Here is a 16891-nt window from a genome sequence, read left to right as displayed (position 1 = left end):
GAAGCAGCGGGTAACACCAAAAGGCAAAGGTCGGAGGATTGCATTCCCCCTGACGCAAAATATCGAGCGAAGAAGGCTCGCATGGCACTTGAGCCTAGCAGCTTCGCTGAAGCGGCTACAGGGTGGCCATCACACCGAACCTCTACCTTTCTGTGACCATCAACAATCAGCAAGGGGAACTTGTGCTGGCAGAACTTCTTCGGGCATTGGACGATGCCATCAAAAATAGCACTGTTCTGAGATTTGAAAGCAGAGGGCTCTTGTGGATTAACTGTCCTGATGAACAAGCAGCAACTTGGTTCAAAGAGACAGTCCCCTCTACGAAGGTATTGAAAGCAGTAAGCCTCAAGGTTCTCGAGAGTGAGAAAATTCCCTCTTTAGGGTTACCGCGACGTTTGCCGGGCCACCGGTGGATCCGGCAGTGATCTCAAAAATACTTACTAGCTTAGTCATTGGTGTGGACGACGAGTCGTTGAAGCTCTTAAAATGGTTAGGAATGAGTCCTCACTGCGGCCGAGGCAGAGCTTGTTTTTACGAGGCACCGAAGGCTGTAGAGGAGAAACAGGCTACACCTAAAAAGAGACAACTACTGGCGGCCGAGACAGTCAAATTGATACCGCCTCTAAGAGAGAAAAGGAGGCGTGCGGGAACGCATGCAGCCGGTAATTATCTAAAGATCATCTTCCAACTCCTATCGACTCGGGGTTGTAGGTGGTGTTAGAAGGAGGTATTCGTAATATATATACCGTGAAATTAGCCGTCAGTCTCATTCTATACAACTTCGAAGTTTTAAATATAACTCTTTTTAGTTGATTACTTATGATATGAATACTTTTAGATTTCACACATAATGAAACTTCTGCGTAATTCATGTTAAAAAAACATAAAATTAGAGAGAACAATTCTTGGAAAAATGAGTAATATAATCATGTACGCTGTTTAGATAAAGATTTTGTAGACATTCAAGAAATTTGGTTCTGTATACATACAATTTCTTGTATGTTTACTTAACGTTTTCATCCTTTTTTTCGATTTTTTTTTTACTAATACATTGTAAGGTAATATTTATATGCATTATTGAAGAATAAATGTTGTAAAATATTTGTATATCGCCATTGAATGACTGTTAGACTAACGACAATTTGTTAGTTAACGACGATTGCTTGATGATTAGATTGTTTATAGTAACGAGGGGAAAGTTTGTTTATCTCCAGTTTTTGACTGAGACTTGAGTTGACCACACGGATCCTTTCTTTCTAATTAATTGCTATCAATCTTTAATGAACATTTTTCTTTATTTATTAATTTTCCGAAGTTATTATTCGGTCTTATTCCACAATATATCGACAATAAATCTTCTTGATTTTTTTTTTCGTGATTGAGTCGAGATTATAAGTTGAGTTAAAATAGGTCAGTTTAATTAAAACCTTTATTATGAAGATGAGTGATTTTGTGTTGATAGCTAGTGATCGAGGATCAATATAATTATTCAATTTTTTTACTTTAAAAACAAGTTATTCGTGAACATGTAATCTGTCGAAATTGCGGTACAAATATAACAATAAATCGAGATACATTAATGTTACAATGTCCGTCCAATATTTATAAAACTATTGCTAAAAGAAGACGCCAGAGGATAAGATGTACATATCGTATTCCGGCTTTCAAAAGTACATGGTTTGAAGGTGTTTATGATACTTAAAAATTATTCATCGGATATTTTTTATGGTTTCCACCTCCTTACACATTGTAGTAAGGGCAAATTTAGATATCAGTAGTGAAACTTGTATTGATTTTGCATCTTTTTGTCGAAAGGTGAATTTTTTTTCGTTTATTTCAATATTGTAATCGTTAATTGTAAAAAATACTTAATTTGTTATATTCTTATGTAGGTTTGTTTTTATTAGAACAAACATGCAGATCAGCAAATTAGTGGAGTTGGTTACACAATTGAGATCGACGAAGCTAAATTTGGAAAAAGAAAACATGATAAAGGTCATTTAATAACTGGTCAATGGATTTTTGGTGGCATTGATCGTACTATTAAAAACGATTTTATAGAACCTGTAGCACCGCGAAATGCTGCCACTTTGTTGAAAGTCATTAAACGACTAGTCAGGATCAGAACAACAATCGTATCGGATAGTTGGCGAGCATATGATTACTTATGCAAAGAAAGCTTTGAACATCTCAAAGGTAATTATTCCGTAAATTTTGTTAATCCCGACACAAGAGTTCAAACTCAAAAAATCGAGCGACTGTAGAGGAATTTACGTAAAGCTACTCCAAAATACGGTCGGCGTGAAATTTATTGGCTACTGTACATTGCGGAATTCTTATTTAAAAGAAAATACAATTTCTGCGAAAGGATTTCAAGTTTCTTCAATATTACTAAAAATATGTTTTTTTTTTTTGGTAACGATTTTTTATCAAAATTATCATCGTAATACAAAAAAAAAATCATTTTTCAATTGGAAAGTGGAGTAAACATAAGATCGACGGGAGTGGCGGAGGGGGGGGGTTGTTGAAAGTGCATTGAATAATCAATATTACAATATCACGAACATTTTTTTCAATCTAAAAATTTTTGTCAGTTCTACTCGAGAAAACTAATTATACACAATCTTTGATTGCTCGTTTAACACCCCCGCCACACTCTTTGACATTTTTTTTACCCTATTTTACCACAGAATAATAGTAATTAAATTTTCGATTTTTTATATGTATTTTCCGTCGATACAATAATAAACAATGCTAGCATTTCAAACAAATGTGACATATTTTAATTATTTAACAAATTCAAACCTTTTTTCTTCGTCTTCATTTTTCATACTGTATTAAATGAATATTTCATACTCTTGTATTCATTCAAACTTCGATTAATAGTCATTATTTTATGTGTATAAAATTGTGTCCTTGTAATAGAAACATAATTTTCTTTTATCTAAAAACTGTGTTACAATCAATAGTAAAAAATGAAAGTTAACTACCTTTTTGTATTTGGTTACTCTTAACGACATTTCTAACTATTAGAATTATGAAGATACCGATGTAAATAAATGCTCCTTCATCATTCCGATATCAATATACCTATTTATTCAATTTAATAATATTTGTCTGAAGTGGTTCTTTAAATAATTAAGTCTCCAATTTCGATGTACATTATTCCGTGATTATTGTGACCATAAACAATTAGCAATTCTTAAGTTGCTGTTTTGTATACTGTAGTTAATGTTATTTAAAAATTGCGAAGACACGTATCTTGTAAATTTTTATACTCTTTCGATTGAAATTGGTCCCATGAAACAAAAATTCAAGGTTTTAGATTTTTCTTTATTATTTTTGCTTCTCACTCTTTACGCATGCTCCTTCTCCTTGAAGGAACTTTTTTTCATTAGGCCTGTCCCTCTAACTTAATCTTTAAGAAACTTTCCCCTACTAGCCACTTCCCCTTTCACTAGCTCTCAACATAATTGGCAGAGTATTACCCCTTCTCAAGTTCTTATGGGTATTACCCTTGGGTTATCTCCTTAGATAACGTATTTTATACAATTTATTATTTTTGATTGGAAATCAATACGAAGAAATTTTTAATTTTAACAAAAGACCAATTGCTATGTAATCGAGTTCATGAATAGATGATCTATATGTGAGTTTTAATAATTAAAGAAATTATTTGGGGTCTATCATAATACTCAATTTCTGTTTTTTTTTTTAAAATAAATTCCATTGTTATGTACAGAAGGAATATGCTTTTCTACATTTTGCATGGTTTGTAAGTTGTTTTTAGCAAGAGAAATAATCACGCGTTGGAAGGACTCAAATATGTTGCAAAGAACTCGTTTTCAATTGGTTTTAACAAATGTAATTGTTATTAACCATTTACATAAACGAAAAGTAGCCTTTAACCTTCCTGAGAACGTCCTCTGCATATTTGCAAAATTTTGTCAGAATCGAATATGCCGTTGCGGAGATTAGCGTGGACAGACACCATAAATTTATATAGTAGTATGAATAACTTTTCGCGAAAACTGAAGCAGTGCACAATGCATAGAAAGAAATTTGTTACGAAAAAGACCGTATACGTGGTAAATTATAGAGTAGAGAATGTTGAAAAGAAAAAATATTTTAACAATTCGTCACACAATTAACCGTTTTTAAGAATGATTTTTCGAAATATTTGGAGAACAGTTGACTTAACAAGAAAACTGTAACGAAACAATTGGAGAATCCAAAATTTCCTGCAAAAAAACTACTTATACAATTGGCCACAGAATTAGTAATACTCCAAATATGCCGAAAAACCACTTTTAGAAAGATTTTGTGAGATTATTGGTATAATAGTTGATTTTTCGGAAAGAATATAAGACAGTCAAAGATTAAAGATCGAAAATGTTGCAAGAAACATCTTCATACGCTCGACGAAAGACTAACTGTTCTATGGGTTTTACAACTGTCTCCATTTTTTTAGCATAACCGATTATAGCGTCGATTAAGATCACTACTGAACGATCATAAACCTTTTCTTCTCAAGTGTGTGCGTAAGAAAGGATTAGATTTTGTATCAAACGCGGCTTATGCTGTATGCAATATACTTTACAAGCTCGGGAGGAAAGTGAAATATCTCAGGAATAAAAGAGGAGCATACAAAAACTTTCTACAATACATAGAGCATAGTTAACATAGTGACACATGCCTAATCGACATTATAACTAATTAATACTTAATGAAAGAAAAAGTTACCGGTTTTGTAACCATGAAAATTGCTACTGTAGTCAACAACTATGTAGTTGACATATATCTTTGATTATTTCGATTGAACACCAGTGCTTGTTTTTACCAGAACTTCCTTCTACCTTGTTCCATCCAACCGAATGAGAATTTGTAATTCATCAATAACAGTGATGTTTCTATATGATAGATACGAATTAAATGAATATCTCCATCCTTTTCATATAGAAATTATCAGTATTACATGTGAATATAATGTATTCTACCAAAATATTTTTTTGCATCAACCTTGACGAAAATTCACCGATATACAATAGTATTCTTGATCAAATTATAATTAATAATTTTTTTCCTCTACAAAAAGAAGCATGTATAGTATAATACTTTGGTAACACGAACATATTGCATTAATTGTCCATCGTTCGAATTGTTCGTGGATGTCGTTGCAAATCAACGTTCACCGTTGACAAATCTATTCGCATTGGAAGCCAAGTTGTACTGCTGATTTCATATCGAAACTTGATATTCCGTAATCTTTCTAATATAAGCTGGTAGAATTTTGTCAAATCGTTGTGAGGATGATTTGAGGGAATATGAATAAATACCATATAATCATTCGTAAAATTTGCTTTCGTATCATCCACAATACATGAAAATGTTATTTCACGAACTTTATACTTGTTGTATAATATGCTTAATACAAAACCTAATCCTTTGTTTCCACCACAAGATTGCCAATCGGCTCGAGTGATAATAACGTGGAAGAATCGATAAGGTAATTTTAGTGAATTCAACGCATTAGAGACATGCGTAGATGTTCCATGAGACCATAGTACAACATAATCAAATAATTTTCTGAAGACACTCAACTGAAACTCTAAATTTTTTGATAATGGTCTTAGAGAATCATCAATGAGAGTATTATCAAGATCGAAAACAATTAGGCTACCTCTATTTAAGCCATTAATTTCGTATGATGATCGCAAGTTTTCAAAGACTTTTTTCAAATTGTTCAAATTCTCTCCATCAGTATATCTCAAATAATGAGTAAAATGATTTAATTTACGCACATTATAATAATCTGTCACCATTTCTTTGCAGTTCCCGCAGTACAATATTAAAGTTATCTGATGCATGAATCTCATTGAATCTAATTTTGTCATTGACCTATTTATCTTGCAACTATTGTTATTTGACTTTTTTTTAGCCTGGTAGTGATAAAAGTAATGGATACTTTCAAAGAATAAACCACACAAGCTTTTAATATCGCTATCCCTTTTAAAAAGTAATCTATTATATTCATCGGTGCTATACTCATTTTGAAGAACTTGATCTTCATAGAAATTTACTATACAATTCATTGTACGTATCTATAGTATAGCTATAAAATTTTCTTTTTACAGAGTGATACTATAATCTCTAAACACGAAATTTTCAAACTAAGAAAGAAGATAGTGGTAGGAAATTGTAATTTGTACACACAATTAATAATACTTGATTATTATATAGAAGCCTCAGCTAAATTGACGGTGACCATCTTGCAAGGTTTGCTTGTTAGTTTAACTATGGGTTGTCCTGGCGGACGTTATTGATTAAACTGACGTCATCAAATTTTTGCGGCGTTAAATATGCGGGCCGTCTTGAATAATCTCTGGTCGGAGACGAAAATCCGCGATAACAATTTAGCTTTAGCTGAATCGACGGTGACCACCTCGCGAGGTTTCCTTGTCAGTAACGCCACGTTTTGTTATCGTGAGGTGAACAAGGCCCACGACGCTTGCTGTTTTTTTTTGTTTTGCGTATTGCTTGACGCTTCAACATATTTATTTATCTGCGGCATTATTGAGTAACTATATATTGGATGGTTTGACTAATCTTCCAAATAAAAACTAATTCAAGTTAGATGATAGTAGGGAGCACTCTTTCAAAAGAATGAAGAGATGGCACTGCAAGTGATATGAAATCCGGAAAACAAAAAATGTAATCCATAAAATTAATCAATATTATCACTACTGATCTCAATTAATAAGCATAACATGCGTTAAACAATAAATTTCGAAAAAATTCCCTAACGAAAGTCAATTATAATATATTCGGATTATGTAGTCCAGTAGACAGTACGAGAACATTTATTATAACGATAGAAACACTTACGGAAGTATCTAAATCCCCTTATTTTTGAAAAAAAGCAATAATCATATAAGAATCATTTAAAGCTCAGGCCGACGGCCAAGTCCTTTTTCCATGATAAGAGAGTTCATTGTAAGAATAAAAAAAATTATATAAGTATTATTTTTTGATTAATATTCATTTCATTTCGCCAAGTCTCACATTTGAAAAAAATGCCATCATCATACAAAAGACAATTATAGTTCAAGCGATCCGTATAGTCACTTCTTCGTGATTATGTTCATTGTAACGATGAAAAAAATCTTTTAACTGTCTAGATCACTCATGCCCTTATTTATGATTTTTGCATGATTATAATTTCAAATATTTTGCCAACTTCAATATTTTTAGAAAATTGCTCTTATCCTTAAAGAGACATTGAAAGCTCAGAAAAAATGTGTAGTTAATACTTAATAATTAGAGGGGCACTTATTTCAAGGAGCAAAATCATTGAATTATTCAGACCACCCCTATACTTATTAATAAATTTTTTTTTGACTAATATTCTTCCGAAATTTGTTTAAGTTTTTTCCTGTCTGTCAGGAAGAACTTGTTTTCGGGGAGGAGCATCTTTATGATATCAGGGAAGTTGAAGATTTGGTAGATCAACTTGGGATCATTTGACATAGTTAAACCAAATTCATAATTTAAAATTCAATTAATAGTTGATTTCCATTGTTTGCAAAGTTTATGTTAAAATCTCCACTCAGAATCATTGGCAATTCATCAAAGTCTGTCACAAATGTCACAAGCATGACCAAATTTATTTTGAACAAAATCATTATTGAATTGTCAATGAGCGAAATAATTCTGTTGAAAAGCAGAGTATGTTCGAAGATGATTCAACAACTTGAGATGGAAAATGCCTTTGATACACTTTATCTCTCTACAATAAATCAGCAATTCGGGAACTACAACAGATGTCTGGTTGTACATCCAACACATCTCTAGCGGACGGGCCTGTTTGTAAATTTGATGTACATTTTTTATCTCGATACCGCTTAAAATGATCTTCCCACTGGAAGATCGGTAACGATAACGAAAGATGATATCGACGTGGAACCAACTGCTTTCGACACGTAATTGCGCAACTTAGAACTGATTAAGTTTTCAACAAAATCGGTTTAGCCGTTTTTTTGGCAGAACTAAAAAGCTAGCAAAAATGGAAAACGACCTGAATTTTGCAATTTATAAATTATATCATTTTTTAGACAAAATCACGAGATCTTTTGAAAAATATGAATATTAAATGTTTGTAATAATTGTATAAAGATATGATAAAGATATTCTATAGAACAAAAAATTAAAAAAAAAAAGGAATCAGCAGTGACAAAACATTAAACTTGTGTTGGAATGGTAAAAATATCATTTTCAATTATCATTTCAATATCATCAAGACACAATGTAATAGTCAATAATGATTGTTGATAACGGGTTGCGTGCAAAGTATTGAATTTTATCTTACACAAATTTTTTGCTGTTACTGAAGCGAATGTCCTAACTATGTATCATAATTAACAACGATTTCTTTTCTCTAACAATTGAACTGTTGTAGAGGAACAGAATTCCAATCTCATGATAAATTCTGAATTTCCACCAGGAAGTTGGTCGTGTGAACCTTTTAGGTCGCACTCAGACTACCGCAGAGAACTGATATTTTATGTTGTTTTTAACGTGTAAGGTTGTTTTGGAAAATTTCGATTAGAAATATGTGGAAATTAAAAATTACTTCTATAGGGTGTCAACTTCGGGGGTGATTTTCACCCCTTCAAAACGATTTACCGAAGAAAAAAAAATACGTAGTTTATCATTTCCGACGTAGCATATTATTATAATTAATAATAATTAATAATACTTGATTATTATATAGAAGCCCCAGCTAAATCAGCGGTGACCACCTCGCGAGGTTTCCTTGTAAGCAAATCATACATATAATTGAATTCATGTTGATCTTCGTGAGCTGCACTTTACTTAGTTATAATAGTCATTTTCCCTGCGCCAAAATATTTAATTATTTCATTCTTTTCATTGTAATTCATATAGTACTTTAGGTCTATTTCTGTTTGATTTCTGCAAAATTATGATCTTTATATGCGTTTGGTGACATATGATAGGTAGTTATAAGTCATTAATTGTAATTAATTAGTATTGTTGATTTACTAATTAAAGCAAACCAAGGTCAAGGGATTCAGTAGTTATCAATATTAGTGATTAAAGTCGTAATAACCCAAGTAAAGCAGAGTCGAGATAAACAAGTAAATCTGTCAACCACATGGACTGTTGGGGGAAGAGTTGGGAGGCTGTAGCGGAGCAGAGGACCAAAAGCAACATGTCACCCTGCAGTTTTCCCATGCTGGGAAACGTCCTAGCTCTAAGGGTTGCCAGTAAAATGGGACTCCAAGAAGAAGATAGAAGTATGGAAGAGGTCGTAGTCATTCAAGTTTTGAATTAGATATTATGTTTTGGAGTTAGGATTAAGTTTTGGTGCACATTAGTTTTAAGTGACCCCTTCATATGAAAATTTGGGAGAAGTCACGTGAGCCACCAATAGAAAATGTGATTCGACAAAGTGAAGATGTTTTGAGTAGAGGGAGAAGAAAATGAAAACATTGGAGAATAAGAATTTTGAAAGAAGTGCTTTTGGGAGGACTCGATGGTAAGCTGTGCCCATGGAGAGTCGATTGTAAGCTGAGCTTATGAACAGTCGAGTGTGACCATCATGTAAAGGAAGAGCTGAGAGGATTCCAGATAGAAGAATGAGGACCAGAGAGAATCTTCCATGGAAGTAGAAGGAAGTTTAGAGCACCCAGAACTAGGTTCGACAAAAACTAGACTATCGGAAGCTCTCTGCCGAAGTTGTAAGTTATTAAGGATTGAGTTAAAATAAGTTAACCAGTAAATTTGTAGTTAGTTAAAAATATTTTATAGCATAAAAGTGAATCTGTAAGGCTTGGTTTGCTCTTGTACTCGTTAGGTTGAGTTAACGGTAGATTTTGATAACGAAGATTATGATGTAGTTTAGTTAAGTTGATTTGAAGATTTGGTTATTGTTAAAAATTGTGATATGGTGTTTTCAAGTTTAAGATTTTGAGTTCTGATTTGTTGAGAAAAATTTTGTGGAAAAGATACTCTTTAGTTAGTTATGTATGATTTATTTGAGCCCTAGAATTGTAACCTGTTAGAGGGTTATTGGTTCAGTTCGAGGATTGTAATTGCGTTAATTGATTATTTGATGCAGAGATTCATAATGATGATGTAAGTTACAGTAATTGATAAGAAAGTCTAGTTCAGTAAAGTTGTTTAAATAAATTTGATAATTAAAAATATGTTGAACCTGTCAATTCATTTCTTGTAGTTTGGAAACCTTCAACTCATCCTGTTGGCTAGTGATTTAATTTGGGTTTATCTTCTTTATGTTTAATCGTCTTCTAGTTGGCCGGACACGACTGCTCTCTACAACCTACACAACTGAGGAACAGGACATGCCCTGTTCAAGAAGATCCTGTTTTTGTAGATACATTTTAATTAAAATAGATATAAGTTTGCGGTTTAGGTTTAACATTGAGATTTTAAGAATATCCTGTGAAATTTGAGTTAGTAAGTTTTGCGGCATTGAGTTTAGTCTCCCAGGGATGGTTCTAATCAGGATGTCCACCTAAAGAAAAGTGCGTTATGGAGTACACCCTCTAGGGGGCAGAAAAAGAATGTTACACTATACATATATATATATGTATATATATATATATATTATAAATTGTTTTATAGATATATATTACTTTATGTATATATTGTGTTATATCATTATTAATAGAAATAGTTCAATAAACCTTATTCAGCTATTTCTTTGTTAATTCTTGAAATACCTCTTATTATTTATCATTGAAATATTTTGAAGAAATGAAATTGACTGAAATTAAAATATAACAAAAATCATATGCTTTAGTGTTATATTTAATTACGTTCGCTCATTTCATATTCTAAAGTTGGTGAGTCACATGGAAGACGTCATGCTGGTCATCTAGCCGATAGTAATTTTATTTGACGCGATTAGACGAGCACCCTTCAATCAAGTCGTTACACGTGGTGAAACAAAAACAACCGGTATATAGTCTAAGTAATAAAACATCTTCCAATACCGTAGCACTGTATTCTTATACTTTTTACCATGTATTTATGAATCATGATTATGTTGGACTGATGTACACATACATTGAAATATGTCAATTATATAAGTTGGAAATAATAGTGTATCTTATTATATTTAGTTACGTTTGATCGAGAAAATTATAAGCTTTAAGCACGTATATCTTCGGTACCCATCATGTGTCGTTGCTGAGCAACGGCGTTAAATATTGCTGTATGATACACATGGCTCGTAGAGTCAAAGATACATCTATATTTTTCTATGCCTTTATGTTTTGTTGTTCTCTTACTTGCACAATTTACTGCTCAAGCACCATGCCTGTAGCTGAAAGGAAGTTGGAGCATGCATAGTCTGCGCATAGCGGCCGTAAATATGGAAACGTACTTATCTGCAGCTCTCTGTAGTCCTATTTTCTCTCGTGACGAGCTACTACAACAGGCCGCGTGAATCGGACTCACGCAGCGCTACGCGGCTAACTCCACGCCTCGTGAAACCACTCCGAATGACACAAATTCATCTCCACTCTGTGGTGGGGATGAGAGTGTGGTCTACCAAAGTGGCAGCATTCTACTCATAACATTTTTTCAATTAGCTTTTAATCAAATATTATTTTATTCATGAAAAACCTGTTTTATCTGTTAAATAAAAATAATTATATCGTTTGAAATCTTTTTTTCGGTTTTATTGATTATAATAAGGAATGCAATAACTAATCGAGTTTTACTTGAAACATCGTTCCATTTGAAGGAAAATCAACTTATTCTACTGAATTTCTTTTATTTGAGTTTATCGATATTCATTCGAAATATCTGAACCATCCTAATCAAAAATTACAGATAATTCTTTCAATCACAGCACCAAAAAAATAAACTGTCAATGTCTTTTTTATACCTAGTTCTGTGTGCTTTTTTCAATAGTATATTCTAATATGTTTGTCAATTGATAGTAAAAGCGATTGTTTTGAATAACTTGAGTTAATCGTTTATTCAATTCATGTAAGTCATAACGCAAATAATGCTTTGTAGTGTCAAGTTGTTTATGTCCAAGAAACCGTTGTGCGGCAGGTAGTTTATCATTTTCTGCTAATTTCGTACCAATGATATAACGCATTACGTGAATTCCAAATCCGGAAGGAGGTAAATCATTGACAGCATGAATGTAATAACTTCGTACAGTTGCTGAGAGAACATTTGGAGATATATCAAATAGTTTCTCTATAATACCTGAATAATATAGCTGCACTTTTCTCTGGAAAACTATACACAATTCATCTATGAAATCTACTAATGGCTTATGGTATGTAACAGTCCAAGAAGCATTCCATTTTCGCTTGACGGTAACTAATGACTGTCTCTCTTTCAACTGTATTAAATTTTTATTAGTAAATCGACACAATTCTGCAGCACGTAATCCTGAGTAATAGCCGAATAATATCACATATGCCCGTGGATAAATCTTTCGATGGTTTTTACACCATTGAATCAAAATAGTAATATTTTTATAAGACGGTACACGTTGCTGTGGTGGTATTTGAGCATCGAAAATTCGAGGGTTGGGTTTCATGGTTGATGAACCGAAAAAACGTTGTCTTTGAAGTAATTCATAATATTTAATTGCAGTCCGTGATCGTACTCGATAGTTATACATGACAGTTATAAATCGCCTACTCCGCTCATCGTCATTTTTAATATAATCCAGCTTCAATTTGAGAATGGTTCTTTTTACTTTTTCTGGGATTTTCGATGAATAGAGTCTATCAAATAATGAACGTTTTTCTCGAAGATAGACATTGGTGCCACTTCCTACATCAATGCATTGGTCCTTGGACAACAAAATGTTTGGTATTTTGCCATTGCTCAATTTAGTTTTAGGTTCTTTTAACATTATTATTTATTGTGAACAGTAAATTTTCGTTTGATACTAATATAATGTAAATCCTGGATGATATTTTAATTATGTGATTGGTGTGAAATGTAAACTTACTTTCAATAATATTTTAATTTTTTACATCGGCATAATTTTAAAATTTATTGACATGTTTTTCGTTAAAAATAATTGATCCAACTGTTTTTATTGACTGATTATTAAATATCAGTGCTTTGCAGTGGTATGAGTATGATCTGAAGAATAATAAGACGGAATAATGAGAATATGTGACGGAACCTTAAACTCGCTATTTTTATAAGAATATAATAAATTGAAAGAATAGCTAAATCTTATCTGTCTTCCCACCAGGAATTCAGTCGTGTGGACCATTTGAACTACACTAAGACTACTGCAGAGCATTGATATTCAATAATTAGTTGTTGAAAATAGTTGAATTAATTTTTTTTTACGATTCCGTCTTATAATATCGAAAGACGGAAAATCCATGACAAAATATCCTCGCGACGACATATTCGTAGGGAATACGCATAACATACATATTTACAGATACATTTTATTTTTTAACTGTTAACATTGACAAAAAGCATCTACAATAATAACATAACAGCAATTTTCTTTAAATAGTTCTTTACATCATTTCTATCATAAGTGTCAATGACATTTTTCAGACGCTATTAATGTTAGCATATACTTTGCGAGCTGACATGTTTAACCCAGTTTCAATATGGTTAATAAAGATTTGGGTGAGGTTCCGTTCCTCTTTTGGAGCGTCAATAAAGCATTAACACTGGCATGGTAAACATGAATTTTACTGTTAAAACAGTTATGCAAACTTCCCACACTATTGTTGGAATGCATCCTTCTATCAGCATAGCAATTCTATAATTCAATTTTGAACGCAGCAGACCAACCCAAGTGTATTCATAGTATTTTCGCAAAAGCCAATACTAAAAACATACGCCTATATAGTTTTAAATCGGGACATAGATCTTCCACAGCATTCAAAAATCGTACATTAATCCTTTTCTTCTGACTAGGAGCTAGCCTATACACTAATAGCAATGTTTTATCGATTTTAAATCCATGAATTGAGAATAGTGTAATTAGCGATGGCATTGTTTGAAAAATTTCATCCGCCAACCATTGATCATATCTACTCATGTTCGAGTTTCTTTGCCGTCGAAATGATTAAAGAGCATTTATGATCATCATCACTGTGGTGTCATGAAAACCGCTCATTATTATTATTTAAAGACAAGATTAAACTTCCTTTGAACACGTTTAGACGTACGAACTAAAGAATTACGCTTTGGTATGGGAGCCGAAACTGTAAAATTCAGATTTTTTAATAGTTAATTAAGTACAAGATATCACTTTAAAACTAATAACATTCATTATTTGATGTTCTTGGTATTTTCTGTCACCGGATATTTTATCATCAGAATATTTTTTTGCGGATATTCCATTGCAGATATTTTGTTCTTTTTCATTTTAGTGGTAAATCGCTTATATATATTGATATATCTATAAAAAGACGACCAGGAAATTCATGGAGGAAATTACTATTATTGTATAATGATAATATAATGGGTATTTGTTAGTAAGAAGAAGTTATACAGAGAGTTTCTCTCAAGATGATGGTAATAGGACTGACATCATATAATTCTCGCGATGCTAAGTACGCGGGCAGTTTTAACTATATCTCTCGTCAGTGACGAGGAGCCACCATAAAAAATTTGTAGTCTACAGGTAGAGTCGGTACTCAGTCTAAGTCACCGGTGGTTTCTTCAAAATTCTTTCATTGCTGATTTTGTCTTTTAAAATTTTTTTTTCGATGAAATATTGTCACCACATTTTCCTACAAATATTCTAATCATTTAATATTCATATTTTTTTGAAGATTTCGAAATTTTGTCTAGAAAATGGTATAATTGATAAATTGAGAAATTCAGGTCATTTTACATTTTTGCTAGTTTTTTGGTTCTGCAAAAAAAATAGCTGAACCGATTTTGCTGAAAACCTAATAAGTTCTAAGTTACGCAATTACGTGTCGAATGCAGTTGTTCCACATCGATATCATTTTTTGTTCTCGAGATAATCGAGGCGAAAAATAATTCCGAGCGCACATACACACACACAGACATCCACTGAAAAACGGTCGTATTCGACTCTGGAGACCTTAAAACGTGGATATATGTCAAAATTCGGGATTCGCAAAATCGGACCCATTACTATAACTTCCCACTGGGAAGTTAAAAATAATGGATAGAATAACCGTATAATTAACAAGAAGATTACATCAAGATTGCTCGGTGATTTTTCATGTGTACAGAGTCTGATAATCTCTTATCAGTGATGATATGATCGGTACAGTGGTTTTCATCGCTTTACACGTACAATTTGATTTAAAATTGATAACGTTATCGAATGTTAGTAAATATCGATGAAAATTCAAAAGTAAAATAAATGGAATATAGAAATACGTGTATGAAAAATTTATGTAGTTTATAGAAATCATATTTGATTTTGTATGTATATGTATGAATATTGGAGAATATTTTTCTCTTATTTATAGATAATTTGCATATTGACCATGTATGTATTGTAAAATATATGTGTGTCCATCTATAGCTGAATTGACAGACGACAGAATTTCTTGTTAGCAACGTCCGTCTGGTTTCTTTATTTTAGTTCACAAATGAGATTAGCTGACTTTAGACGTTATATCTTTGATTCTGTATTTGAATCTATCATTTTATTGTAATTTCGTTTTAAATATAAGTTATCCTTACCTTATATTTAACTTTCCAATGGGAAGTTATAGTAATGGGTCCGATTTTGCGAATCCCGAATTTTGACATATATCCACGTTTTAAGGTCCCCAGAGTCGAATACGACCGTTTTTCAGTGGATGTCTGTGTGTGTGTATGTGCGCTCGGAATTATTTTTCGCCTCGATTATCTCGAGAACAAAAAATGATATCGATGTGGAACAACTGCATTCGACACGTAATTGCGTAACTTAGAACTTATTAGGTTTTCAGCGAAATCAGTCCAGTAGTTTCTTATGCAGAATCAAAAAACTGGAAAAAATGGTGAACTACCTGAATTTTGAAATTTATAAATTATATCAATTTTTAGAGAATATGAATATTAAATGTTTGTAATAATTGTATAGGAAAATGATAACGATTTTTCATAGAAAAATTTTTTTTTTAAAACCGGAATCACCAATAAAAAATTTTAAAATTCGTGTCAGGATTGAGAAAACAGCATTCAAGACGCTACAATAGTCAATAATAATTGTCAATAATATGGAATTGTGTTCATTACAATTGAACATTGTTACTAATAAGTGATTATTGATCATAGTAATATTTAAATAATAAGTTTTAAATTGTTATAAACAATAAAAATAGGGACCCTTTCTATATATATGAGTACTTTTAACGCATAATTTTTCCTTTTACTAAAAAAATGTTACCAACCGTATGACATAAATGAAAACTCACTCTTTTTGTTTAAAACGATTAAATTTGTTGTAAATAATATAAAAAAAAGGATCTATGAGGTATATTTGAATTCTTCCAACGCTCAATTTTTTCTTTTACTGAAATGACGTAACTAACCATATCAAATGGATAAAAACACACTTATTTCGTTTATAACAATTATAACAATTTGTTATGAAGAGTGGAAACGGGTTCAATTCGAGGTGTTTTTTTATTTTTTCCACTAGAAAGTTGGTCATGTGGACGTTGGTCGCAGAGCACTGGTATTTTACAGTATTTTTTATAGAATATAAAATCACGTATTCAATATTTTTTCCTACTCTTTTGATTGCAATGGATCTTTCTGAAATGTGAACAATAGATATTTTTGAATTAAATTTTATTTTTTTCAAGCATGGTAAATTTTGATTAATTATATCTATTGAATGTGTACCAACATGCATTTTCTA

General features: G+C 32.1%; 3 protein-coding genes across 3 annotated transcripts in view; all 3 read right to left on the bottom strand.

Moving 5' to 3' along the window:
• The window catches only part of fbp (fructose-1,6-bisphosphatase), a 115308-nt gene that overhangs the window by 52285 nt on the left and 46132 nt on the right, over positions 1-16891 (bottom strand). The window lies entirely within an intron of this gene.
• On the bottom strand, positions 5090-6092 carry LOC118065267 (uncharacterized). The gene has a single exon (XM_035080440.1). The coding sequence runs from the start codon at positions 6090-6092 to the stop codon at positions 5139-5141; it is 954 nt and encodes a 317-aa protein (XP_034936331.1). The 3' UTR covers positions 5090-5138.
• On the bottom strand, positions 11904-12976 carry LOC118065266 (uncharacterized). Its single transcript, NM_001414559.1, has one exon. The coding sequence runs from the start codon at positions 12926-12928 to the stop codon at positions 11936-11938; it is 993 nt and encodes a 330-aa protein (NP_001401488.1). The 5' UTR covers positions 12929-12976; the 3' UTR covers positions 11904-11935.

Source organism: Chelonus insularis, unplaced genomic scaffold (genome assembly GCF_013357705.1).
Source record: "Chelonus insularis isolate UGA/USDA-ARS -01 unplaced genomic scaffold, ASM1335770v1 contig_28_pilon, whole genome shotgun sequence".
Taxonomy (NCBI): Eukaryota; Metazoa; Arthropoda; class Insecta; order Hymenoptera; family Braconidae; genus Chelonus; species Chelonus insularis.
Note: the sequence above shows the minus strand (reverse complement) of the source record. Positions and strands in the feature narration are given on the sequence as shown.